The sequence below is a fragment of the Balaenoptera musculus genome, chromosome 4 (assembly GCF_009873245.2).
Source record: "Balaenoptera musculus isolate JJ_BM4_2016_0621 chromosome 4, mBalMus1.pri.v3, whole genome shotgun sequence".
Classification (NCBI taxonomy): domain Eukaryota; kingdom Metazoa; phylum Chordata; class Mammalia; order Artiodactyla; family Balaenopteridae; genus Balaenoptera; species Balaenoptera musculus.
The window spans coordinates 6707521-6735008 of record NC_045788.1 but is presented as its reverse complement, the minus strand read 5'-3'; the positions used below and the strand labels follow the sequence as shown (position 1 = coordinate 6735008).

General features: G+C 40.6%; 1 protein-coding gene across 2 annotated transcripts in view; it reads left to right on the top strand.

Annotated features, from left to right (window-relative positions):
• The window catches only part of KAT2B (lysine acetyltransferase 2B), a 104200-nt gene extending 80013 nt beyond the window's left edge, over positions 1-24187 (top strand). Inside the window, exons 10-18 of one of the 2 annotated variants that reach the window (XM_036850349.1) lie at positions 426-634; positions 2181-2307; positions 8652-8762; positions 11453-11596; positions 16248-16362; positions 17914-17950; positions 18190-18253; positions 18352-18436; positions 22125-24187. In XM_036850349.1, the coding sequence (XP_036706244.1) occupies positions 426-634; positions 2181-2307; positions 8652-8762; positions 11453-11596; positions 16248-16362; positions 17914-17950; positions 18190-18253; positions 18352-18436; positions 22125-22318 (1086 nt within the window). In that variant the 3' untranslated portion in view covers positions 22319-24187. The remainder of the gene's footprint in view (positions 1-425; positions 635-2180; positions 2308-8651; positions 8763-11452; positions 11597-16247; positions 16363-17913; positions 17951-18189; positions 18254-18351; positions 18437-22124) is intronic. The other variant, XM_036850350.1, reaches the window with a different exon arrangement.
• Positions 24188-27488: the final 3301 nt, after the last annotated feature.

Below are 27488 nucleotides of genomic sequence, written 5' to 3'. Positions count from 1 at the left end.
AAACTATAGCCCTCAGGCCAGATCCAGTCTGCCTTCCCCCCCTTTTAAGCAAAGTTTTATTGGAATTCTGCTGCCCCAGTCATTTATGTGTTGTCTGCGGCAGCTTTCACCCTACAACAGTGTTGGCGAGTTGGCACAGAGACCTCATGACTTGCAGATCTAAAATATGAGCTCCCTGGCCCTTTACAGAAAGTCCGGTGGCTCCTGATCTACACCAAATCTCCGTGTACACGTAGAATACTCTGGTCCCTCAAAATGCTCTACCTACCTATTTTGTTTTCATAACTTGTGTGTGTTGGTTGGGACCCTGAAAATCCACAAATGTGCGTCTTATTAGAACACAGAAGAGAGGCATTGCTACGTCCTATCCCTCCTGTCTTAAGAGAAGAGCTCTGTGTAATGTTTTCCTGTCTCCTGCGTCCCAGACCAATTTTCTGTCAGCACACTCAGCCAGGGACGAAGCGGCAAGGATGGAGGAGCGCAGGGGTGTGATTGAATTTCACGTAGTGGGCAATTCCCTGAACCAGAAGCCCAACAAGAAGATACTGATTTGGCTGGTGGGGCTGCAGAATGTGTTTTCCCATCAGCTGCCCCGGATGCCAAAGGAGTACATCACACGGCTTGTCTTTGACCCGTAAGTTGTGCTCTGCTGTTCCTTCTCCCTTTTTCCCCTCTTCTTTCTTTCTTTCTTTTTTTTTTTTTATTTTTTGGCCATGCCACATGGCACATGCGATCTTCGTTCCCCGACCAGGGATTGAACCTGTGCCCCTTGCAGTGGAAGCCCTGAGTCTGAACCGCTGGATCACCAGGGATCACCTGTCCCCTCTTTTCCCTTTTAAATGAAAGAGGAGCTACTCAGATAGTGAAAGTCAGCCGTAGTCACCCACCGAGTCCTGCGGCCTCTCGTCACACTGTGGATGCAGAGTGGCATCACGATAGTTGCCATGGCTAAAGGCATTAAGATTAATTTTGCAACAGTTCGTCAATTTTTTGTTAATGAGGCTTTATATTTTAAGTTGCGGGTGACCATCCTCTGCTTCATTCATTATAGCAATGAAGGAATATATAAACGCTAAGCAGGTGTCCCACTTTTTCAATAGTCAAAATATTCTTTTTTTTTTTTTTTAATAAATTTATTTATTTATTTATTTATTTATTTATTTATTTTTGGCTGTGTTGGGTCTCGTTTCTGTGCGAGGGCTTTCTCTAGTTGTGGCAAGCGGGGGCCACTCTTCATCGCGGTGCGCGGGCCTCTCACTGTCGTGGCCTCTCTTGTTGCGGAGCACAGGCTCCAGACGCGCAGGCTCGGTAGTTGTGGCACACGGGCCTAGTTGCTCCGCGGCATGTGGGATCTTCCCAGACCAGGGCTCGAACCCGTGTCCCCTGCATTAGCAGGCAGATTCTCAACCACTGCGCCACCAGGGAAGCCCCCAGAATATTCTTGATTTTGGTATCTTAACTAGGTACCATTGTTGCCAGGGTCTGTAAGCCCTGAGAAGATTATTGGGGTATTAGACAGGTTAACTTTGACAATCCATTACATTAAAAAAAAAAAAAAAAAAAAAGGCAAGAAACAAAAAGGTAAACTTCCCTACTTGAATGTATTTTAACACATGGAACCCAGTAGCCTACGTGCATTGTGATCCGTGCACGTGACTATTCAGAGTGACGTTTTAGACTGCAGGCCCGATAGGATTCTGGAATGCAGGTTTCAGCAAATTGTACCTGTGGATTTGGTTTTCTTTTCCATATTGTTTCCGTGCTATTTTTGAGTAAGACTAAACTCTTCAGAAACACATCCCATGTTTGTCCCTGCCTTTGTGCTCTCCCTCTGGACTCCCACTGTGGGTCCGTGGGCATCAGGGGTGGCCCTGTTCCAGCACCAGTCAGCACCTCCCCACATGCTCTGTTCTTTATTTGTAACCTCAGAGCCTCCTTAGGTGGCCGGCCTTTGTCCTCACGGAAGCTCTGGTGCCATCTCAGGCAGGCAAGCTTGCTCTAAGAAGTCCACAGTAAAGAACGGTCTGGCGAGATGGTGGCCAGATAGAGCAGGTGTCCATGGAAAAATCAAGAAGAAACAACTCCCTGCTTTTCCTGGCTGGTTCATGAAGGGGACACCCCAAACAGTATATTTGTATAACCAAGAGAAGTAAAACTTTGACCTAATCTTATTCTTGCAGGAAACACAAAACCCTTGCTTTAATTAAAGACGGCCGTGTTATTGGTGGTATCTGTTTCCGAATGTTCCCATCCCAAGGATTCACAGAGATTGTTTTCTGTGCTGTAACCTCAAATGAGCAAGTCAAGGTAAGAGTGACCCAAGGTCTTAGAAGAAATGCAGAATGTGGTGCTTCTCACGAAAGCCGCAGAGCTGGGCAGGATCTCCAGGTCCAGAGAAGGTTCCAAGTGGAGCCCAGGACTTTCTGAGGAGTACCTTCTCACTGCGGGTGGATGTGTGTGTGTGTGTGTGTGTGTGTGTGTGTGTGTGTGTGTGTAGCGTACACGCTTCCTTGTATCCACAGTCAGGCTCTACCGGGCTTTGTTGGACCTGGGCACAGGGTCTGGGGACACCACACAGCCCCTGGTACAACTCAGGCAAAGTTTACAGCAAGTGAAGAGATGTTTGAAAACACGTCTCAGTGTTACTGATCATTTCCACGTGCAGACATGTCTACACACCCCTGGGGACACTGCACCACCAGAAGGGGTGTGGTGCGATGTGGATTAGGGAGATGATTTAGGTGGCTCACACCTCAGAAAGATTTCTTACGACCTTGTGCCTAATGGGGGACAAGGACTAAAGAAATTCTGTCGGGGAAGTCATGACATATTTGAATAAATTTATGACTGAGTTTCAGAAATATTCATGCACGCTTGGAATGTGAGTCTTTTTGGAGTGTGTGTGTGTGTGTGTGTGTGTGTATGCGTGTGTGGCTGATTTGCCTTCCCGATTGTCCTTGGCATGGCTCCCTTCCTCCCCAGGAACCAGACTGTCTTATTGATAGCGTGGTTGGCATTGCAGTCTGACTGGAATAAATCAGATTCTCAATTGTCAGAAAGATTTAGATTGTGCTGTGTCCTCCTCTGCTGCTCTTGTGAAAGTGGAACCAGAAATGTGTCTTCAGACTATAATTCATTTGGTACTTTGGGAGCCCTAAAATCATGCAAAAATATGGCAGTTGGTGGAAAGATAAGTAGCTCAGGATCTAATGGCTGCTGAGAAAAATTATTGGCAGGTCTAAGGCAACGTTGTCCAGTGATATATCATGCAATGTGCAAATGTGAGCCATGTATGTGATTTTGAATTTTCTAGTAGCTACATTAAAAAAAAAAAAGGAAAATAGGCAAAAATAATTCTAAAAAAATATACTTTATTTTACTCAGTATATCCAAAGTGTTGTCATTGCGACAGGTACTCAGCGTCCAAGAATTATTGAGACATTTTACATTCTTTGATCTGTACTAAGTCTCAGAAATCAAGAGTGTATTCCGCACTCACACCTGTGTCAGTTTGGACTAGCCACATTTCAGGTGCTCGCTGGGCTTGGAGAGTGCAGGCCTAAGGACATTGTTGCCTTCTTCAGCTACAGTGAAGCAATGCCAGTTACAGAAACCAAAAATGGATCTCTGGAAGGAGTCATGCGCTGCCTGCCGGCTGAAACCAGGGCCATGGGTGCTTTTGGCTTCATTAACGGCTCTCCTCTGTGTAATGGTCACGGTGCCAATTACAGCTGCTGTGGTTTCCTCTCACAAAGCACAAATGGGGCTTTTGTCTTTGACTCACAGCACTCAACACCCAAGGGCAGACAAAATTCATCAGTATCAAATTCATCATTCTGACTGGAGAAGGTGAGGGCCCACATTTACCTGAAACCGATCTCTGGCTCTTTTTCAAGGACTTTTGACTATATGTCTTTAGATGGTACTGTTGCTGTGCTTATCACAGGTTTATTTCCCCCTAGCCAAAGTGAGAAACAATAAGTGTCCAGAATTTAGGAACTTACTTAAAAGAAAAATTTGGTTTGGCTTTTCATAGGGAGAGGAGCTGGAAAATATGTCCTTGGTTTATAATTTCAGAAGAAGATTGCCTAATTTTTGTTTGCAAAGAAAGCTACACCAAGCAGCTTGTTTGGAAAGGTTGGTTAAGGTTGCCTTGGACACTTTTAGGATACCAGAGGGAAACTAAAGCTGTTTAATATGAATTGGATGCTTTGTCTTATTACTTCCCAGAAGGGCAGTGTATATTTTTTCCCCAAACCATATAATTTTCTAAAGACTTGAAGGAAGGTGGCCAAACATCACAAACTGAGTAGGAAAAACTAAAAGAAAAGCCACCTTTTGTAAGTGACTTAACTAGTTTTAGAAAATGAAGATTAATCTTTCAAAACTGGATAGAATGGATGCAGCTGATGGAAGTCAATTCTGGTTGCACTTATTTGTGAAAACAGAAAGTTCATAAGTGGAGGTTTACAATTTTGATTTGAGATATTAAAAATCTTGGCTAAATGATACTTTCATTTTGGAGACTTAAGCTTATATACAAATTCCTGTGAATGCTTTAAATAAGATTTGTATATGAATTTATCTTGCTCAAAACACATGCAAGATAACATTTGAGAATTTACTTAAAGCTCCTCACCTGGTTTTAGAATAGCTTATCTAAGAACTACTTGGGTTTGACATTATATGCAACTTTAAAGTTACATGGCTAATACTTATTTACCATAGTAAGTATTTAAATAAACACTGAAGTTACCGGGTGGATTTGGAAAGGAATCCTTTTGGTGATAGTTGAAAATAAAGGCATACAAAGGAGGGAAATAGTTCTGGGGTGAAAAATCTAAACATTTGCCTATAATAGCTTAACACTGTTAGTGCCTCTTTAACCAAGGAAATACACAGAGAGGATTCACGTTAAAAGGCACAGTCCCTACTCACAAGCAGTTGGAATCTGGAAAATTTCTTTGGAGAAATGACAGATTAGTGGCTGTTGATGAAGAATATCTTATGCAGGTTTTGAGAAGCTATTTACAAAAGAACCATTATTCTTCTTCGTGAGTAAAATCTTTGGATTGTGGGTGAAGGGGAGAAAATGTATAGTTCTGTTAGCTCCTTACAAGATGGTGTATACAGTGAAAGCCTAACTCTCTTCCATCAACCACATCTAGGTTAAACTCACATCTAGGTTAAAGTGAGTTTCATCAGAAGACACGTTTCTTACTGATTCCTAGATATTACTATTCTTGTGCACATGCAGTAGGCAACCCTTCCCTTTTCTCCAGTTTTTTCCCCCCCACTTTTCTTTAAAAATAATATTTAATTACATAGGTCATGCACAGATACATTTTCAGAGAAAGCAAAAATCCCATCCCCCCTTCCCCCTGCCGTCCAGCCATTGTCAGCCTGGTGTGCATCCTTCTAGGTGCTTCTCTATATTATGTACATGAACATGTACCTGTGTGGTGTGTTGTTGTTTACATAACTAGAATTCATACTCTACATAATTGAAAAAAAACCTTTCCATTATATCTTAGGGATCTTTCAACTTTAGTACATAAACGTGGTTATTTAAATTTATATTTAGATCAATTAAAATTAAATAAAATTTAAAATTCAGTTCCTTAGTCACTCAAGTCCTTGGTAGCTGCATGTGACTAATGGCTACCATATTGGATAGCATAGATGAAGGTTATCTCCATCACTGCAGAAATGCCTATTGTACAGTGCTAATATGGAACTACTTTATTCTTTTTATATGGATTTGCCTAATGTAGACGGACCATAATTTATGTAACTGTTCCCTATGGAAGACATTCATGTTTATTTTCTGTCACTAACAGTGCTCTGTTTGGAAATGATTTCTAGACGCTGAAAAGTGGCATTGCTGTAGGAATGACTATGGCCAGAGTCTCAATTTAAAAAATTATTTCCAGATCACCCTTCTCAGTGGGTTTACCAATTTACACTTTCACCAGTGGTGCTGCAGAGTACCATTTCCCTGGGTACTGTCAACCTTAAAGAAATTTGCATAGTGCTGAGTGAAATACTGCGTCTCATGATGGAGTGCTCTGATTACTATTGGGATCAAACATCTTTTTTTTTTTAATTTCTTGGTTATATTTATTGCTTGTTCCTTTGATGATTTATCTTTTTTTGTATTGATCCCATCGAAGGTATTATTTATGCACTCTTGATGTTAATGTTTTATAATATCTTGTATATCTATACTGTCCCATTTTGTCATTTTGTTTATGGTATCTTAAATTGCTTATGAAATCTGTAAAAGAAGTTTTAACCTTTGAAGTAGTCTACTTAATAATCAGTCCTTTATGCTTTCGCATTTTATATTTTCTTTAAGAAGCCTTTCTGTATCCCTAGGTTATAAACCCACTTTCCTGTATCTTTTTATAATACTTTTGTGTAGGTTTATTTTTCCTTACATTTAGATTTCCAATCTGTCTTCTTACCACTTGACAAAACTTCTTTAAGGCTTAGCTTACACATCTTCTTTTCCTTCTCCCTCTTAAATATCTTATAGCCCTTTTCTCTATTATAGGTACAAATACCTCACTCTGTACCAGTGCTGTGCAATAAAAATACATCTGTGAGCCTCAAATGCAAGCCACATGTGTAATTTAAAAATCTCCAATAGTCGTATTAAAAAAAAAAGTAAAATGAAACAGGTGAAATTAATTTTGAAATTTTCTATTTAACCTAATGTGTCCAAAATACTGCCATTTCAACATGTAATAAGTTTAAAAGTCATTACTGAGAGTTTTTTCCCCTGGGTGTATGTTACACCTGTATGTCTCATTTGGACTTGTCACATTTTGATCACTCAAAAGCTACACATGGCTAGTGGCTACCATATTGAACAGCCAGTTGTATATGTAATTATGAGTTCTATATGTCTATCTTCCCCATTTTACTGTCTTCTCAAGAAGAGAGAGATTTCATTTGTCTTTTATCCGAGTTTTATTCAAACTCACAATGTGTCAGTGTTGTGATATGTTTGGGAAAAGCTAACATGTCCATGGGTAATATCCATGGAAGAATAATTTCCACAATGGGGAGATGGTAATACTCTTCTCCTATGTACTGGACCGACTGTCCCCTGAATATTATTATGCTTGGTCTTGGGATCCATGCTTTAGAAGGGTATTGTTATACAGCTGCGGTCCCCAACCTCTTTGGCACCAGGGACCAGTTTCGTGGAAGACAAGTTTTCCACGGACCGTGGGAGGGGTGGGGAGAATGTTCAGGCGGTAATGCGAGCGATGGGAAGCGATGGGGCAGCGGCAGATGAAGCTTCGCTTTCTCGCCCGCCGCTCACCTCCTGCTCTGCGACCCAGTGCCTAACAGGCCCGGATCGGTGCCGGTCCGCGGCCCAGGGGTGGGAGACCCCTCTTATACAGGAGAAAACCCTGAAAAGTGTGACTAGATTGAGAAAGGGTCTTCCGATCATGCCATATGAAGAACAACTGAAGCTTGGCTTGGGACCTGGGAGGTAGGAATGGGCATGGGTGAGGGAGGATGATTTTCAAGGGTTTGGAGAGTTGTTAAAAGCAGGGACCAGTCTTTGTTATTCTAGGAGTAGAACTAAGGTCAATAGGTAGAAGGAACGAGGGGTCAGATCTCAGGTGAACATAGGAAGAACTTCCCAACCATAACAGTGGCTGAAAATTAATTGGTCTAAGGACTGAGCAAGCACCCTAAACTGGAGGGGTTCTAGCAGCTCACCTGTCCAAGGTAGATGGCAGGAGACTTCTAGTGTCACATGGGATAGAATCAGACCGGATGACTTCCCAAGATCCTTCTCCCCTGTGGGCCTATAGTTCCATGATAACATACCTATGAGCATGTTTGAGTTCTTCAGAAAAGCGTGTCACCAAATTCTAAAATATTGATGTGAAGATATTTGTATCTGGATGCTTGGATTTACTTTCATCTTCTTTTTATGAGATTCTAAAACCATCCCTTTATAGATTTTTCTCTAAGCATTGTACATCACCAAAAAACCTGGTACTTACTTTTTTTTTCATATTTCAATCATTAATTTATTTAACATTGTTCACTATTTTTAGTTACTTCCTAATGTCTTCTGGCTGACTTAGAGGTTCGGGGCTTCTCAGACTTTGCTTGGAAAGGTCTGATAAGACCAGGTTGAAAACCCTATGTACGTGATGATACAGTTCTTTGGAAGGACTGCTGATTTGTTGTATGCAGGAAACACCTGGATTAGTTAATATTCTAGTAGAGATTAGCCCTTCTCATTTACATTGCTCTTTTCATCTCAGGTTCTCAAATACTTTAAACATAAGCAGAAATTCATAATCAGTATTTATTCCAGAAACCTCTTTATTAATATTCAGCGTGTAATCTCTAGGACTGAATGAGCAGCTTGTAGCCTTGGTGTGTTCTTTTCGAAGAGCCAGAAACTTGTGTTTTCAAAAGATGATTGTATCTCCATTCAAGGATTTTGAATTTGTTTGGTTTTACAGCTCATTTTCAAAGTTCAGAAATGCAAGAAGGGTGTTGGTGTTACCTTGGCAATACATACTCCTAAATTTGCCAGTATTTCCCAGTGAAAATATGGAACTTTCTTTTCTCCAGAACCTAATATATTTGTCTGCATACTGACTTGCCCACAGGGCTATGGAACACACCTGATGAACCATTTGAAGGAATATCACATAAAACATGACATCCTGAACTTTCTCACCTATGCAGATGAATATGCAATTGGATATTTCAAGAAGCAGGTGGGTTTTTTCACGTGCAACCCTGTTCTGTCATTCCTTTTCTTAATACGCACTCAGGTAGCTTTCATGCAAATAAGTACCCACCCTCCGCCCCCCACTGTTTTCTGCTTATAAGAGGGGCGTCCATTTATTTTGCAAGCCTTAAGCCAGAAGTAAGCTTCACTCTGGACTAGAGGGTATGACCAACACATTGTAAGTACTGAATAAATGTTTGTTGAGTGAATGAATGAACGTCATCTGTAAGTGAAGTGTAATGTTACATCCCGACATTCTAAAATGTGCTATCCCCAGGCTAAGGAGAAATTCCCATTGCTGGGGGACTAGAGTTCTCCATGAATGAGACAAATAGATTCAGTCTCTGGAAGACCTTCCTTTATGACAGCAGAGAGGAAATTCTAATGTTTACAAAGGGCTCCTGACAGTCCTGGTGCAACAGCACACAGGGGGCTGGGAGCTTGGTTGCATCTTAGTTCTTTCTGTCACAAGTTTCCATCTCGGCACTCTGAGGGTTATACTTTGCTGCATATTTTTTAACAGTGCTTTGTAATTCTAAATTCCTAAACACTTTCCATTTACTTTTCTGATGACAAAAGTAATGTATAGTTACTGTAGAAATTTTGGAAAATGAAGTGAAGCACAAAGAGAAAAAGAAAAATTGCTTGTAATTCTACCACCCAGAGAAATTTACTGTTAACGTTTTGACAGATACCCTTCTAATATTTTTTCTCTGTGTGTGTTTGTCTGTATATAAATACAAAAATTGGCTCATTATTGCATGTAATTTAATCACTTACGTTTTTAACTTAATATAGTCTGATTTTTCAAATGTGATTTTTGATGCTTCTCTGAAATTTTGTTGTATAAATGGAGAATAATTTATTAAACCAATACCACATTTGGGGGACATTTAGGTGTTTTTTTAAGTAAGTGTCCATGTGTGAATGTGCACTTCCAGAAGTATTTAAGGTTTTGTCATGCCCTGCCAAATAATTTCTCCTCTTGTCAGCAGTGTATAAGGGGGCTCAGGAAACAAGTTCATAATTGAAAAAAAAATATTTTTTTACCCCTTTCCTAGGTGACAAATTGTGCATGTTTGCATTTATTTGATTATTGTGAAGTTTGACTTGTTTTTCCTTGTTCATTGACCCTTTGTATTTCTTCTTTTTTTGAATTGCCAATTCATTGCATTTTGCCTCTTCTTCTATTAAAATATTTATTTTTATATTGATCTATGAGAACTCATATGTATAAAGATAGTAACCTTTTATTTTATGATTTTTCTCCCATTTGTCATTTGTTTTTCCACATTGCATATGGATTTTTTTTTTAATGTACAGAATTTTAAAGATTTTATTACATAAAATCTATTAACCTCTTTTTAAAATACAAGTCCTTATATGACTAGAAAGCTTTCACTCCTCTGATGTCAGATAAGTAACCTCCTATTTATTTTCTCCTCATTCTTTAGGATGCCTTTGTGACTTTCGTAATAAAACTCACTAGAGAGAACTCAGTGGGTTTGTTTTACTGGGGGCTTGAGTGTCAGCTTTCCTAGGCAGTAACGACATTGTAGAGCTGAAATCTCAGCCATGCTTCTTAAATGACTTGTCTGTGGTCCTCTTTGAGGCTGATGTCAATAATTGCTTGGAAAATAAGTTTTTGCTGAAAGAGGAGGCAGGAAATTTAAAGTCCAAGTAATTTTCTGCAAAAATTTGAAATAGGCACCATAAAGAAAGTCGTTATATGACTGTATGCCCTGTATAACTATATTATTACAGCTTGAAGTATGTAAATGAATATACTGCAAAGCATTAATATCACTGAAACAACCACTGTCGTGATGGTCTGGAAGTTTTTCTGTTTTTTAATAAATTTATTTATTTTATTTTATTTTTGGCTACGTTGGGTCTTCGTCGCTGCACGTGGGCCTTCTCTAGCTGTGGGGAGCAGGGGCTACTCTTCGTTGCGGTGCGCGGGCTTCTCATTGCGGTGGCTTTCCTTGTTGCGGAGCACGGGCTCTAGGCATGCGGGCTTAGTAATCGTGGCGCACGGGCTCTAGTCACGTGGGCTCAGTAGTTGTGGCTCACGAGCTCTAGAGCGCAGGCTCAGTAGTTGTGGTGCACGGGCTTAGTTGCTCCGTGGCATGTGGGATCTTCCCGGACCAGGGCTCGAACCTGTGTCCCCTGCATTGGCAGGCAGGTTCTTAACCACTGCGCCACCAGGGAAGCCCGTCTGGAATTTTTTTGCCTATCAAGTAGTTGTTTCATTTCCTCAACATCAAGGTTCTTATTCTTATATTTTTGGACAAATTTTGCTTTCAGAATTTAGATCAATGTTAGTTATTGATTTGTGGAGCATCCTAGAGGCCCCCCTCTCCACTTTGGGAGAAATTGTGCAGTTTAATGCAAAATTAAACCTTATTTTTACTTAATAGCCACTTTTGTTAAAGACTTTTTAATATTATTTGTGTTTTACTAGGTTTATTTTTTATGTTGAATTGCTTCCTGTTTGCACAGTTGATTTTTGATGTTTCTGAACTTCTTGGAAGGGTTTCCTGCTAATCCTCCCCAGGATAATAGGATGAGAGCTTGGACGTGTGCTGGGCACCAAGACAGGCCTAGCACATAGTTAGCACTCAGAGAGGATGTTTGATGCACAGCCCTGTATAAATGAAGTTACTGACTTTGCAGGGTTTCTCCAAAGAAATTAAAATCCCTAAAACCAAATATGTTGGCTACATCAAGGATTATGAAGGAGCCACTTTGATGGGATGTGAGCTAAATCCACGGATCCCGTACACGGAATTTTCTGTCATCATTAAGAAGCAGAAGGAGGTAAGTACGTGACTGACTCGGGTTCCTTCTGCGCAGACCGGTCTCTTTTGGGGTGAAGTGTGCGTCCCTGGGCTCTGTGGGTGTGGGTCTGCTGGGTACCATAACCTCGGTTTGTTCTGTTTTGTCTAGATTTCTTCTTTGAAGGTATCCTTTATCTCCTCTCTAAATCACCACTTCTAAGGGGGTCAGTACCTGTTAAATTGGTATAAAATACAAAACTTGTAAAATATGATAGTAAATCTTAATTTCACCTTCAAGGCCTCTTACATGCTGGCCTCATGCATCCTTCTCAAACCCACCTCTTTATTTCCCTTTCTAAACTAATCTCCAAAGGCTGTTACTGATGCTTTAACCCTCTTGCTTGGTATCTTCATCCTTTACCCACTTCCTCTCCCAATGCGTGTACACACACACACACACACACACAAGATGCGACCACTTCCTCCTGTTTTCCGTTCCTCTTCGAACTTCTTGAGCACTAGTTTGATCCACTCATTTGAATTTCAGTTAGTCATTACCTTCCATATTTACCTTAGTTTGTATTCACCTCTCCTTCTGCATTGCAAGTTCTGAAGGCTTATACTTCCAGATAGTAAGTGATTTGTTATCTGGAGAGGACTCTTTTTTTTTTTTGGCCGCACTGCATGGCATGCGGGATCTTAGTTCCCCGACTAGGGATCGAACGCACGCCCCCTGCAGTGGAAACGCAGAGTCTTAACTACTGGACTGCCAAGGGAAGTACCAAGTGATTTGGTATCTGATGCTGGGGTGAAGTCTTTTATGCATATGAACTAAAAGAGAAGCAGTAAAGGGAAACGTTGATAGATTTGACTACATAGTAATTTTTACATTTCTCTAAGTCAGGGAAAAGAAACATACAGAGATCATAATTAGGGGAGTGTAACAGAAGCCGTTTATTAAATGAATGAACTCTGTATGTTAAGCCCAGGATCATCCCCTTGGTCCCCCTAGTTCTTGGAGTTCAAAAACTGGGAATTTGCACCTGGGTCACCCCACATCAGTCCCACTTTATACTTCTGTTATTCATTCGAGTGTACTTTTCTCTAGTGAGTAACAAAAAAGACCTCTGCCTTAAACCTATCTTTGTTTTCTGGTTTCTGCTCATTTCCCTGATCCCAGTTCTTAGTTACTTGTCAGATGTCACTGACATAACAGATGTAAAGCTCTTTATGCAGTGTCTGGTGTATAGTAGGTGCTCAGTAAGTATTTTCCTTTTACTTAAAGTAGCTCAGAGTTGTTCTTATGCTTCCCGTGGAAGTGAGCAAAAGGCTTTTATTAAATTAGAAAATAAAAACAACCTCTGTTGTTTCTTGGTCAGAGATGTCAGCCTAAGACAGTATTCCACATAGGGTGCTTGGAGAGTTAATAAAAGCACAGAAGGCTCCTCTCCCTCTTCTCCGCTGGGCTTAAGGAGCAGGCCGAATTCGCAGCCCCTTGTGCAGCAATCAGAGGCTGCAAGCCGAGGGCAGCCGTCCTCATTGCTGTCCCCTGTCACCGTGCTCCTCCTTCTCCAGCTCATCTCCGCAGTAGAAGCCAAGAGCAGGATCCCCCCTGCGGGGTTTGCAAATTCAGAGTCCAGATCAGTGGGCCCTTCCTGCATGCAGGGGAAGCCCTCCGCGCAGAGCTGTTTTAGATGGCAGCAAAGCCTCAGCTTTTGAGAAGACAGTGCCCCGTCCCCTTCCCCTTTCTCTCCCCTTGGATTCCTCCCCCGCCACCTCCCTCTCAGCCTCCAGCCTTCCCTAACAGGCGCACCACTGAATGCATGAGAGATCGGAGGTCGCCCTAAGAAGGTATTTGGATTCACATAATATCTTCTTCCACAGAATTCAAGTGATGTTTTACAAGTGTCATTCATTCCAACTCTGGAAACCCCCTTGGGGAAGGGAGGGATGAATAGTGGGAAGGAACAGACTGTAGGGAGGTGGAGGGCCTTCCCCGCCCTGGAAGCGTACAGAGCAGTCAGTTGTGGTTGTGGTTAGCGGGGGTGGAGAGAGAACCAGCGCAGCTGCACAGGCGGAGCGGCGGGTGGGAGCTGAGTGCTGTGGGGAGTGAGGGCTCCAAGGCAGGGTGGGATGCAGCGGCCCTCGCACCATCTCGCATCTTCGGAGGTGGCGTCATGGGACACGCGTCTAGGACGGGGTGGCCTGGACGGGAATCAAGCATGAGCAGAGATTCAGAGTCCAACGTAAGTGGATTCACGGGGACCTGCACACCTGGGACCGTAGGTGTGTGGGTGATGAAGGCCACTATTTGAGAAAGTGTGAGCAGGCAGGACTGAGTGTGGGTGTGTCTGGGGGGCTGGGAAGCGGGGGTAATTCTTAAATCTCAGCTCACATGTGAGGCTACCTGAGACTGGGCTTGGAGGGGCCAAAGTAAGAGTGAGGAAAAGCAATGGGATCTTTGTAGGAAGACATGCTAAAACTTGGTGAAATATTAAAGGTGGGGGCGTCCCCCCCAGTTTTCTGTTTGGGAAGACTAACACCAACAGCAGTGGAATGAGAGATGGGTTTGAGTAGAGAAAGATGACAACATGGTGATGAAGTGAAGACATTTTCTAGGGAGGTGAAGATAAGAGACTGGAACGGAAGTGAAATGTCTTCTTTCTCCAAAGTGATCTCAGAGGCGCAGAGAGGTTGCGAAGCCCCCCGCACCCCACCTCCATTACCAGTCACCTCAAGGTGCTACCTGAGGGTATGGAAGCCACCTGCTAGGCTGGCACATTTGAGGGCATCCTTGGTGAAGAGAAGAAACTTTCAAAATTATATTTGAAACTATATTTTCTGAAGGCCTTCAGATAAGAAATTGTCATTGGGATTCTTTCTTTAAAAATTTTTTTTTACTGAAACGTAGTTGGTTTACAGTGTTGTGTTGGTTTCAGGTGTACAGCAAAGTGAGTTATACACATCTATTCTTTTTTAGATTCTTTTCCATTATAGGTTATTGCAGAATATTAAGTATAGTTCCCTGTGCTCTGCAGTAGGACCTTGCTGTTTATCTATTTTATATATAGTAGTGTGTATATGTTAACCCCAAACTCCTAGTTTATTCCTTCCCCCTTTCCCCTTTGATAACCATAAGTTTGTTTTCTGTGCCTGTGAGTCTGTGTCTGTTTTGCAAATAAGTTCCTTTGTATCATTTTTTTAGATTCCACATATAAGTGATATCATATGATATTTGTCTTTCTATGCCTGACTTACTTCACTTAGTATGATCATCTCTAGGTCCATCCATGTTGTGGCAAATGGCATTATTTTATGCTTTTTTATGGCTGAGTAATATTCCATTGTATGTATGTACCACATTTTCTTTATCCATTCATCTGTCAATGGACATTTAGGTTATTTCCAGGGATTCTTTTTTAAAAAGTCTTGGACTTACAAATAAATGCAGAGCATCCATTTAGATCTGCTCTGTCCCAGGTGGTAGCCACTGGCCATACGTGGCTATTGGGTGCTTGCCGCATGGCCAGTCAAAACTGAGACGTGCTGTACGTGTAAAATACACTCTGATTTTGAAGACCTAGTGTGAATAAAAACATGTAAAATATCTTATAATTTTTTTCTCTTGAACATATGCTGCAATGATAATATTTTAGATATATTGGGTTAAATAAAAATATATTGTTAAAATTTCACCTGTTTCTTTTTACTTTTTTTTTCTTTTTTTTAAAGTAGTTAACTGGAAAATTTTAAATTACATGAGTGGTTTACATGATATTTCTATTGGACAGCCCTGAGTAGATTTACCAGGAATATATTTTGCCAGTCCCATTCATTTTATGGAGTCCTGTGTTTAATTGTTAAGATTATGCATTCATGCTGTGGCATTTACCAGCCTTATGTCTGAGATCAAGCAGTTAGGAACTAGAATTTTTTTGTTTTCCTTTGTGAATTCAATTAATGACTGCTACTGTTTTGTGTTTTCCAAAATTCAGTTATGATATGGTTAATCTCAAGATGGTGATTTTTGAGGGCTATTTTATCTTATTTTTTCCTTTCCTTTTTCAAAGGGAGAACTGCTCTGGAAATAGTTACCTCAGGGCATTAGGAATTATTTTATGAAACAAACGGACACCTCTCAAAATTCCCTAATCAGTTCTGGTGGCCCCCATCCTGGTTGGGTTGCCTTTGCTCTTTAGAGCTGCTTTTTGGATGCGGACAGCATAGGTTGGGGCTCAAGCCTTGAAAAATGTGAATAATAGGAAGGCCATCCTCCCAGGCTTTGGGGACTTCGTGAGTTTGTCCTCCCCTCGAGTAGAAGGGAACAGCTCCTGGTCGTGGGATGTGAAGAGGTTCCGACGTTGCCTGGGCTGCTGCAGCCGAGGCTCCCAGGGGAGGGGGCAAAACATTTGGCGCTTATGCTAAAGAGGACAGTGGGCCCTTGGGACAGTGTGTTCTCTCAGTATTGGCTTCTTTTCAATGGCAGGGGACAAGTATTCAAAGACGGCTGGGTGAATGACATTAAAGGCATGGTATAATAGAACGCTTTCATGTCTTACTGTTTAATAGCATTCACCCTTTTGTTTCCTGAAGACTTAATTTTGTTAGGAAAATGACTCCTTAGACTGACTGACTTAAACTGTAGCCACAGACTTCTGTCACTAAACATATTTTCTTCTTGTGCTTTACAGATCATTAAAAAGCTGATAGAAAGAAAACAAGCCCAGATTCGGAAAGTCTACCCGGGACTTTCCTGTTTTAAAGATGGAGTCCGGCAGATCCCGATAGAAAGCATTCCTGGAATTCGTATGTATAGATCTTCTTCTAAAAGCAAAACCTTTTGGTAATGCCATGAGGGTGTTGGAAACAGTTATACCAGAATGCAGTGATTTGGAAAGCTTTTTCCCCTGTCCGTCTCCATTTGTGTTATTGTAGTCTTTAAGAAGGGAGGAAATGCTTTCCTTTTACATCTTTTCTCTGTTTCCCAGTGCAAACAAATCGAAGAGAACTTAGTCGACCTCTTGTTGTAGCCGTTAATGTCCATCGTTTATGAGAGCCTGTTACTTGTGGCACCGTGCTGGACACTCCCCATATGTGACCTTGATGGCAGGGAATTCTACTCAGAGGGGAAGGTTGAGCCTCAGGATGGTTAAGCCCTTTAACCTTAAACAGTGCGTGGCCACTGACCGCCAGGAATAGTAGCAGCCCCATCCTGGCCTCTTCTAGACATCTTGCTGTTGGCACCCTGCCTCACTGCCCTCCTGGCTGCAACCTGCATAGAACTGTGCTTAGGCTGAATTAGTTTCCGCAAACCTCCGAACAAGATGATTGCAAAGCATATACTTTGTTTCAAGTTCCCTATTTTAGAGTAGTTTTCCCAAGGGTTCTTCTCTGTGAGTATATTAGAGGTGAGTTGTATTGGGTTAAAACATATAAAATAGCTGTTTTTGGAGATCAAAAGCTATGAATATCGGTACTTTCATTGGGTTCAAATCCAGGATCATCCAGTATATTGAAGATTTAATATAAACAAAACCAAAGCAAACAAACTAAAATTCTCCAGAGAAAATAAGACATTATATGGGCAAGATATATTTCTTCATTACAGAGTATACCCTACAGCAGATCTTACTTTCCTTGTCAGACCTGGAAATTTTGCTTCCATATATTATCCTTATCAATAGCTACCCTATCACTGAATGCCTACATGTGCCAGGTATTCTTCTGTTTGTTTGTTTTGTGTGTTTTTACATATATCAACTAATCTCAAAAGGAATCACATCAGCTCAGTTTTGGAGTTCTGTTTTATAGGTTGATAAACAGAGGCAAAGGTTGACTAACTTATCTCGGGTACATTAGCTTTTAAGGAGAGAATAAGAAATCAGTCCAGGTCGATTGGACTCCAGGCTGTGTCTTCTTTCTGCTACAGTAAACCATCTTGCATTACAAGCAGGGTCTGCCCCAAATAAGCTAGAGACCAGGACAGAGTTTGTTCCAACCTGAAACAACAGCTTAACTCTTTCACAGGGTGATTAGCAAAAAAGGTGACTTAGGGTTTTAAAAAAATACCCACCCACAGTACCAGACATATTTGTTTTTTATGCTTTCCTCTGAAAGGTTGAAGTTCCTGCTTTAAAAACTACTAACAGATAGAGCAGTGTCAGTCTTGGAAATGCTTTGTATTGTTAGGTGTATGAGGAAGTAAAGAATTAACTGTAGTTAAGTTCAGTCTCTTTTCAGATACAGACATTTATTGAGTCGTGGCTATAATTTATTGTATTTTTGATAACTATTAAATATGTTATTCTCTTGACCAAAAGCAGTTCTCATTCAGTGTTTAATTTTGTTGATATATAGGAGAGACAGGCTGGAAACCGAGTGGAAAAGAGAAAAGGTAAGTATGATGGGCCAGAGGATATTAATGCAAGTGTTTTTTTTTTCCCCTCCCAGAAACTTAGAGAAAACAGGCAAACTGACTGTAGTCACCGTCATAACACTTGTTAGCTTTCAATTTTCATAAAAAATTCTGGAATGGTTCTAATTTTAAGTTTATGTAAAAATGAGCTGGAACCACTTGGCAAGAGAAGAGAAAACTAATCATTGTTCCTTCTTGTTTATTCTTTTCCTTTCAAGTAAAGAGCCCAGAGACCCCGACCAGCTTTACAGCACGCTCAAGAGCATTCTCCAGCAGGTGAAGGTGGGTGTTTTCTTTTCCTTCACCTCATGCAAATATTTTGAAATGATTTCCCACATGGCATTTCCATATTAGATACCTTACTTTTTTCTTTACCCAAGAGCCATCAAAGCGCTTGGCCCTTCATGGAACCCGTGAAGAGAACAGAAGCTCCGGGATATTATGAAGTTATAAGGTTCCCCATGGGTAATGCCATTAACATTTTCTAAGTATAGATTTAAAACTCTCTGGATGGCGGTGTGGGGGACAGAGGGGTGCTGAGGTTGATGTGCACTCTTCCGTTGTAGGGTGGAGGGCCAGTGGAATCAGAGCAGGAGGGTAAAGGGATGGGGATGGCCGTGTTCATTAGGCTCCTGCTGCTGCCCTGTGGCGCCCACACCATCAATGCCAGCTGCAGACAGCACTAGGGATGAGAGTCAGCTGTGTGGACATAACCTTGCTTATATTCTGTTTGGTTGCAAATGGAAAAACATCAGCTTGTCCCCTAGATGTGCTTGGAGAGTCTGAGAAATTTTGAAGGTAAACAGACGAAGTTAGATCAAGCCGCTTGGCTGCTGTACTCTTAGATGGAGAAATCATCATTAATGCAGCTCTTGATTTTCCATGCTCCTGAAGGAGACTGAGTGTCACTAATTATACTCCTATTTTAAGCTTTGTCCCACATCCGAAAACAAACAAAAAAAATGCCTTTGGAAATGTAGAATTGTGGAACTTGCTGCTGTGTCTGCACCAGGCTAAAAGGAATGATTAATTGAGTCAATTGAGAATCCCCAAATTAAACTAATTCGGCATTGTGCAGATGACAGACCACTAGCTGAATTTTTTTTTTTTTTTTTCCAATCAGCTGTGTGGCCATTTTTCTGGAGAGAGCCTGTATCTTCTGTCCCTTTTCTACCTGGTGCTAAGAAGGTATTAAGATGTGAAAGGAAGAGTGAAAGGGACCCATTAGCTCCCCGATAACAGAGTTATTTGTAGACGTTTTCTGTGGCATCATCACACGAATGTTTTACATAGTGGTGGTAATGATTTCAGTAGTCTCTGGTCCCTAAAGTGGACACACATCCATACGCTTTTCTTTCCCTTTTCTATCTGCCTCGCTTCTGTGTATTTCAGTACATGAAAATCAGAGTAAAAGGGTTGAAGGAGTGTAGAATTCTGACTGGAAGGGTGACTTGGGAATCACTATCTCCCAGGATGTGAAAAATATGCTAAAACCCTTCAAGTCCATTTCCAGACTTACCTGACCTTTGCATCCTCGTCACCTGGGCTGCCTCAGGTTCTTTTGTGAAATGCTCACGGGAGGTTGCGTGAGCCTGGGGAGAACGGTCTTCGGCCCTGTCCACGTGCACTCTGAAGCCCTGCGGTGGCAGGTCCCGTGGGTCCTGTCTGTCACAGCCTACTCACAGCCTGCTCTCCGGAATTTTTTTGCTTGGTCCAGCCGGAGGAGGGTGGGAACCTCGCCAGCTGGACACCACTTGCGCGCACAGCTGAACGCTCGTGAGGGGACAATCGACCCCACTGAGCAAGGCCAGTGGTGGGCTGAGGTGTGTGTAAGCAGCGTTAATGAAAACAGGAAATGGTGTTCTTTGCTTGGAGCAATGCTTTTTTTTTCTTGGGATGCCCTTGCCCCTAAGATGGTCATGTCTTTGAGGACAAGACTGACAATCAGTAAGTCCACTTCTTCTGCCATTGCCTCCGTGGCTTTTTCAAAAAAACATTTCTTCTCTTCCCCCCCATGCCCTAAAAAAAAACCTCTTTTCTTCCATATGGATGAGATCCAACCTGTTTCGTTAAGGAAATGGCATTCAGTACAGCGTCTGAGGAGCGGCCCAAGCTATCCCACACATGGATAGCTAGGCAGGGCTTTCCTATTTACCCAGAATTGCCAACTTTTGGGGATTTAATGAATAATTTAGTGGTGTCTCCATGTTTGTGTTCACCAGTGTTCAGTCACCTTCTTTTGTAACCCAGGCCATTTGGTCAACCAGAAGCTTCTAAGAAGGCCAGAGGAAGGAAGCTGTTATCTATAACTTCAGAATGGAAAGGAAATAGAGAAAGGAAACATGCAGAGTTGGTTGTAATTATTCAGCAAGCTCCAAACACTTTCATGATTTGTTTCTGCTGTATTTGAGGCTCTCCCCATCACTCCTTTCCTCCTGCCTTCCAAAAAATAGTGGGGAAAGCTTTTGCATAAACTTCTTTGTGTCAAGTTTCATTCTTTTTTCCCCCTTTATTTTTTTTAATTTTTGTTTTTTCGGTCACACGTCTCTTCCTTCTAAACATGGTAAACATGGTAAACATCAGGCAGCACATCCTAAGTGGTGGGCATTTAGGTGGGGGGAGGGTAAGCATACAGTTTTACCCAGAGAGGCCGGTGCCACTGCTCTTTCTTTATTCAATGAGAGCACCTCTTCAGCTGTTCAGTTACACTCAGGTGACACGTTTACTGGGCTGTTTGTCAAGCCTTTGTGTAGCTCAACACTTTTCAGTTTTTCTCTCCCTCCAAACTGTTTCAGTTAGAGAAGAAAGAAAATGGAAAGTTGAATTCACAGATGTGATGACATACTTCTAACCAAGATAGGCTTTATTAAAAAAAAAAAAAAAAAAAAAAAGGCTTTAGTCAAAGGAAATAGGCGAAAGCAGATATTTCCTATTTTTCCTTTGGAGTTTTGTGGTAGATTTAGGATTTTGATGCAAATGAATTTCTCCCCATTTTGGGATGTTGCACATAAGTTTATTTATCTTATTAAATGATAATCCCAGTGTATTTGGTTGTCAGTTTCTCTCCCTCTGGAAAATTTGATAATATAGTGGGAATTTGGGTTGTTGGTAGTCAGAAGTATTTCTTTAGTGATTTTGACTTATTTTTTCATGCATAGTTTATATAATTTTTTTCATATTCTTTTCTATTATGGTTTATTACAGGATATCGAATACAGTTCCCTGTGCTATACAATAGGACCTTGTTTATTTCATATATAGTAGTGTGTATCTGCTAATCCAATTTAATAGTTGATATAATTTTTAATGATAGAACCAGGCTTAGAGACAACTAGGGACCTATAAATAGACAAATGTTAGCATCTTCTAATCTTCATGGAATTCTTTAAAGTGGTTCTGAGAATGAGGACGAAAGAAGCCCCATTATATTCTTATAAGTTTAGATGAAGCTCTGTTTTCCTTTGTAAAATAATTTAAAGCAAGTAGATATATTGGGAAAATATTCTTTTTTGACAATTGTCTCGCAAGGCTTACTTGCTTTAGAAAATAGATTATTAGGTAAAGTTTGTCATTCTTATTTCATTGATGGAGCATGAAACTAAATTCACCGGAACCATTTTACTTGCAAGGTCATTGGTGTATTTGCAGATGTATTTATGATCTGTTTCTCCATTTTAGTTCTACCTCTGCAGCACCAGAACAACTGTGAATTTAGAGAAACAAACTCAGTCTGATTGTTCTGATTTAAGTAATGAAATGATTCGATACTAATGTTCCACCTGCTCTGCTCCATGTATAGACAAAGCCTCTTCTGTATAATTCTGAATGAAGAGCTAACAGTACTTAGTTCATCGTACTTATTGCTGCTAATCTACTTAGCTTCCTCGTGCTGGAGAGGGGATTGGGCCAGATGACTAATAATGGTCCCTTCAATGTTAAAACACTGTGATTTTGCACAGGATACCCTCACAAAAGGAAGAACATAAGATTCAAGAACTGTTTTCCTTGATCATATGAACTTCTCTTAAAGAAAGGCATTGGGATGGTGCAAATGTGATCAAACTGATGACATAGATTTCCTTCCCGATCTCACTTTTGTCAGCTGGTGTTTAAAAGGAGTCAAAGATGGCTAATATTTTTTTTTCCTGTGCAGATCTGAAAACCATGAGCGAACGCCTCAAGAATAGGTACTACGTGTCTAAGAAATTATTCATGGCAGACTTACAGCGCGTCTTTACCAATTGCAAAGAGTACAACCCCCCTGAGAGTGAATACTACAAATGTGCCAATATCCTGGAGAAATTCTTCTTCAGTAAAATTAAGGAAGCTGGATTAATTGACAAGTGATATTTTTTTTCCTCTGCTTCTTAGAAACTCATCAAGCAGTGTGCCTAAAGCATGGTTTAGTTTTACAAAGAATTGGACATAATGTATTGAAGATACTTGTAATAATTAGCACTTTCAAAAAACAAACAGAACACCTCCTCTTAGCTTTTTAGATATGTATTTAAATTGAAGTCATAGAACATTTTTGTTTTATGGAATAGATTTTAATCTATTCACTACAATTAATGTCAACTTTCTATGTCATGTCCATTAGCTGAATATTCAGTAATAGATGATCAGGGGTTTCCTCAAAACTTGTATATGAGGAAATTGCACATAGTACCAAGATTTGGGGGAATGCAGAAAATTTTCAGACCGTGAATGTTTCCCTTTTTTTCTAATGGAATGTGAGAGTTTATTTTTATTTTATTCTGAAGGACTTTAAAGGAAGGGATGCATGATAAAAAGCCCGTAAAAGGTGAAATATGTGATGTTTGAAGTCTCATGGTAGACTTTTTATATATATTTTTAAAAAACACTCATCTAGATGAGGTGCTTTGAACAGTTCTGAAAAAATGCAGTTCCAGAAAGCAACTGCTTTGATTCCTACGGAAGAAATTCTAAATAATGCAAACTTTTTTATAAGCATCTGGGTTTTTGATAATTCTGTCTACCTACAACAAACTTGTGAGTGCATAACCACTATTTTAATAATTACTTTCTCTACACGAGTGTGTAGTACTATATTTGACTTTGCTTATGCAGGCCATAATTTCCAAAAGGCAATTTTCTGGGCCACAAAGGCATCCATTTGCAAACACTTGAGATTGAATTAACATACTTTAATAAAAAAAGATGTATAATCTATTTAATGTATCAAATTTATTGAATCCTTGTTCTACTAAATAAGGATTTTTTTCCCTTTCTACAATACACACAACTGATATGTACTTATGAACATTTTTCCTTTTGCATCTCCAGATTATATTCATTGTCGGAGATGAATTAAATTACCACCAAGATTTGCTGTCAGTATTTTAATACCTACATTGGTATATATACCCAGGGTAATACTATCCCACTAAAATCCATCATACAACCTCATTAACCCGTCTTGGGATTCCAGCTTAGTGCTTGGATTTATTTCCTGATTAACACTACATTGAAAAGTGGGACATCCACCATTCCCAACTCTGGGAGAACCAACTCATATAAAACAAACGAAGGCCACCTTGATGGTCTCGACACTAATTTTTATGATACAAATTTATAAACTGATTTTTGTAAAGGACTAGGTTTAAAGGTATATTTAACTTGATGTTTTCTATCAGCATAAAAGAATTGAAATGATTATTTGATAGACATTAAACACAGTTGCCAGAGATAATCTGCATGAAGGAAAAAACCCTGCAGATGGCTGTGAAGTTGGAAGGATTGTTTTTCATATGTAAGATATATTCAGAATGCTCACAACTGAGAAATGCCTCAACTTTTTAAAGTATAAGAAACCACCTTGAGTGGCATCTGGATTTCTAATGAAGAAGGATGATACAGTTTGGATTAAGTAACTTGGACTGGTTTTCAACAGTGCTTTGTACTGGATCTGCCGAAGCATCTGGCCAGCTTGGTATCCTGTGAAAGTTTGTTATTTTCTGGGTAGACCTCCTTATAGAGTATTGTCTTTAAAATCAGATTGTCTCTTCTATATTGAAAGCATTTTTATGTTTTCTAATTTAAAAATTAATATTTTCTTATAGATATTGTGCAATAAAGCTGAAGTAGGATGTGTGGTTTTTTGCAAATGCTTTAACAGCAGATAAAATTTTACATTTGTAAAATTAATATATTGTACTGGTACAAAATAGTTTTAAATTATATTTTAAAAAGCTCTTAATCTGGTGGTGTGTTTTCTTCTTCTGGCAGATTGAGTTTACAGGGCAAATGTACGATCTGGTTGATGACTGATTACATCCTTAGTTCTTAGGTTGTAAGCATGTTGAGGAAGGTGTTCAGAATTGTTGCACTTGTGTGAAGTTTCATAAAAATCCACAGCCCATCGGTGAGAGATTTTCGAGAGGAGAGACACTTATTGTGTCTCTGGAGTGATCCACTGCATCTTGCCCATTGTCACTCAGGAAAAAAAATCTAGCTAAAGAAGAGTGTTATGGTTTTAGAAACAGTCCCGCACTCGCCCCCAGTTTTTCTACTTTGCATCTGTGAGAAAGATGAATGAGGAGAGGGACAGACAAAAATACAGCTGATTTTTAGACATCTCCCATATGAGCTTCTACTGTTACTCAAAGTGCTGAGTGTAGGAAAGTAAACTTTATCCTGTTGGGGTGTGAGTACCCACCAAAGAGCACACCGCTTCCTTTCTGAATTCTGAACCAGCTAAGCAGTCAACAGACTAAGGCACATGATGGCCAAAACATCTTTATGAATAATAAAATGCATTTTGGAGGTTGTGACTTGTGTATCTATGGAAAATGGGCTTTCTGATATGGAACCCCAGGATGTGGTTGACTCGCCAGCTGCCAGCAGCTTTGCACCACTGCAGACGTCCCCCTACCAAGGCAGGGCCTTTTACCCTTAAGCTTAGTGCACGACCCAGGACAATGATGCTGTCTGAAGGCAGGTCACCTCCAAAGAGGTACAGGTGGGGAAGGAGCAGAACTAGGCCACTTTCTTCCCCTAACTCATCAGTGAGGCAGGTTCCTCCCGGGGGAGGGAGGCATGAAGGGCAGAGGGAAGCCAGGGCTGAGGGACGTCCTTCTACGGAAAAGTAAACATCCGGAACAGAGACTAAGTTGCCCTCCCATCCCAGCCCATATATGCATGGTCAAGAATTTCAACTCTGGTTGTATTCATCAGAAGAAAAGAGTGAAAAGACGACTTTGTGGTTTTCACGTTACCTGGAAGTAAAATTTATAATTTTGGAACCTAAGGAGTAGAAACAGGATCAGACTGAGGTACTATGGACAGGTTAATAATGTGTCACCCCTTTAAGCTGATATTCTTCAGACCAGCCCCTTGGTGTTTATTTAAAAGCTTCTACGAGCTGCGCAAGGAAGGGTTACTGGTGGCAGCCCTTGGCCTTTTCCCTATTGTTCTGAGCTGTTCTGCTCTGGCCTTTACCTTTACTTAGCAAAGTAGAAAACCCCAAGAGAAGAGGGCAACTACTCTGGAATATCAAAGGTCATATTGGCTGCATGTTCTTATTTAAGAGGCAGTAATTAAGATGACTTTTTTTTTTCTTAAATCGTCTTGAAACGTATGTTTAGATTTATTGACTATTCAAACATTTTTTTCCTGGCAGAAAAGAAGGTAGAGGTGGTGTCTGTGGGTGGGGACGGTGGCAGCAGTGAGAGAAATCGGTGCTTTTACTTGAGTCTTCAGGCTCTTGGTAGGACTTTCTCCTTTGGGTGCATCGGTGCTATTAATATTAGTATTGGATGGAGATTGACAGGGGAAAATAGTGTCAGTAACGTCCCCGTTAGGTCAAGAGATGAACATGAAGTTAAAGAGAAAACAAAAACAAGTGGAAGAAGGTTTTCAGGTGCACTTTGGAGGAAGACTCTCGACAAAGTAAGCAGAGGACTTCAGAGGTGAGAGAACACCCGTAAGTATCAGGAAAAGTTTTCAGATGTAATTCATGTATATTTATGCCTTGGTTTCTGTGTGGGAGCATCTTTGCTTTTTTTGTGGAAAAAGGAAGCTAACAATGTCAAAGCTGGAGATTTTCTTTGGGTTTATTAAAAGCAATAATTTCAACAAAGCAGAGAAAAGCCAGGAAAGCACAAGTCAACCTTCCTGCCCCCTACTGTTACTGGGAAGCCCAGTACCACCTTGGCAGAGTTAGCTTAAAAAATGTTATTTGCGTGTGTGTAATTTTCTGAGCTGAAACGAAGGTTTATCAGTTTTTGTTTATCTAGGTTTGAAGTTCTTTTAAAGAAATCCCTTGGAGAATTTGTTGCACCAAAGGACCTTCTCAAAATAATGCACATGTTCACAAACTTTCTGCATACTGGCTCACTTGGTTCTTGGACCCGTCCTGAAATTCACTGGTCTCTCTTCTTTGCTCTGTTAACTTCCCATTTTTGACAGTTATTAGGTGGATATCTAATTTATGCTAAAAATATCTAGGAACAGAGAATCTGCCTTTTTGTTCGATAGGGCAGTTCAACAACAAACACAGGCAAAGGTGATAAAGTCCTTAGGTTGGGTTGACGTTGGCTGTTTTAGAGTTGAGTAGAACACACACTTGGTTCATACTGAGTTTGTGGTCAAGCTCTGATTCGCATCTTTTCCCACAGAGTGCTATTAAGTAAGTCAGTGCATCAGCACCGCTTCTCCTCAACATACCCAAACACACTTGTATGGCTGTAGCTCTGTGCACAACTTAACATCCCATATATATATATAATATATGTATTTTATGTATATTTTATATATATATTTATACATATATTTTAAATTGAAGTATAGTTGATTTACAATGTTTATTTCTGCTGTACAGCAAAGTGATTCAGTTATATCTATATATATATAGATTGATAATATGCTTTTATTTTTTGGCTGCATTAGGTCTTCATTGCTGTGCACGGGCTTTCTCTAATTGCAGCGAGCTGGGGCTACTCATTGTTGCGGTGCGTGGGCATCTCATTGCGGCGGCTTCTCTTGCTGTGGAGCACAGGCTCTAGGCATGTGGGCTTCAGTAGTTGCAGCACACGGGCTCAGTAGTTGCAGTGCGCGGGCTCTAGGGTGCGCAGGCTTCAGTAGTTGTGGCTCATGGGCTTAGTTGCTCCGTGGCATGTGGGATCTTCCTGGACCAGGGATCGAACTCGTGTCCCTGCATTGTCAGGCAGATTCTTAACCACTGCGCCACCAGGGAAGTCCCATATACATTTTTAATACTCTTTTCCATTATGGTTATCACAGGATATTGAATGTAGTTCCCTGTGCTATAGAGTAGGAGCTTGTTGTTTATCCATCCTGTATATAATAGTTTGCATCTGCTAACCCCAAACTCCCACACCATCCCTCCCCCACACTCCCTTGTCCTTGGCAACCACAAGTCTGTTCTCTATATCTGTGAATCTGTTTGTTTCATAGATAAGTTCATTTGTGTCATATTTTAGATTCCCCATATGAGTGATATCATATGGTATTTGTCCTCTCTTTTTGTCTTATT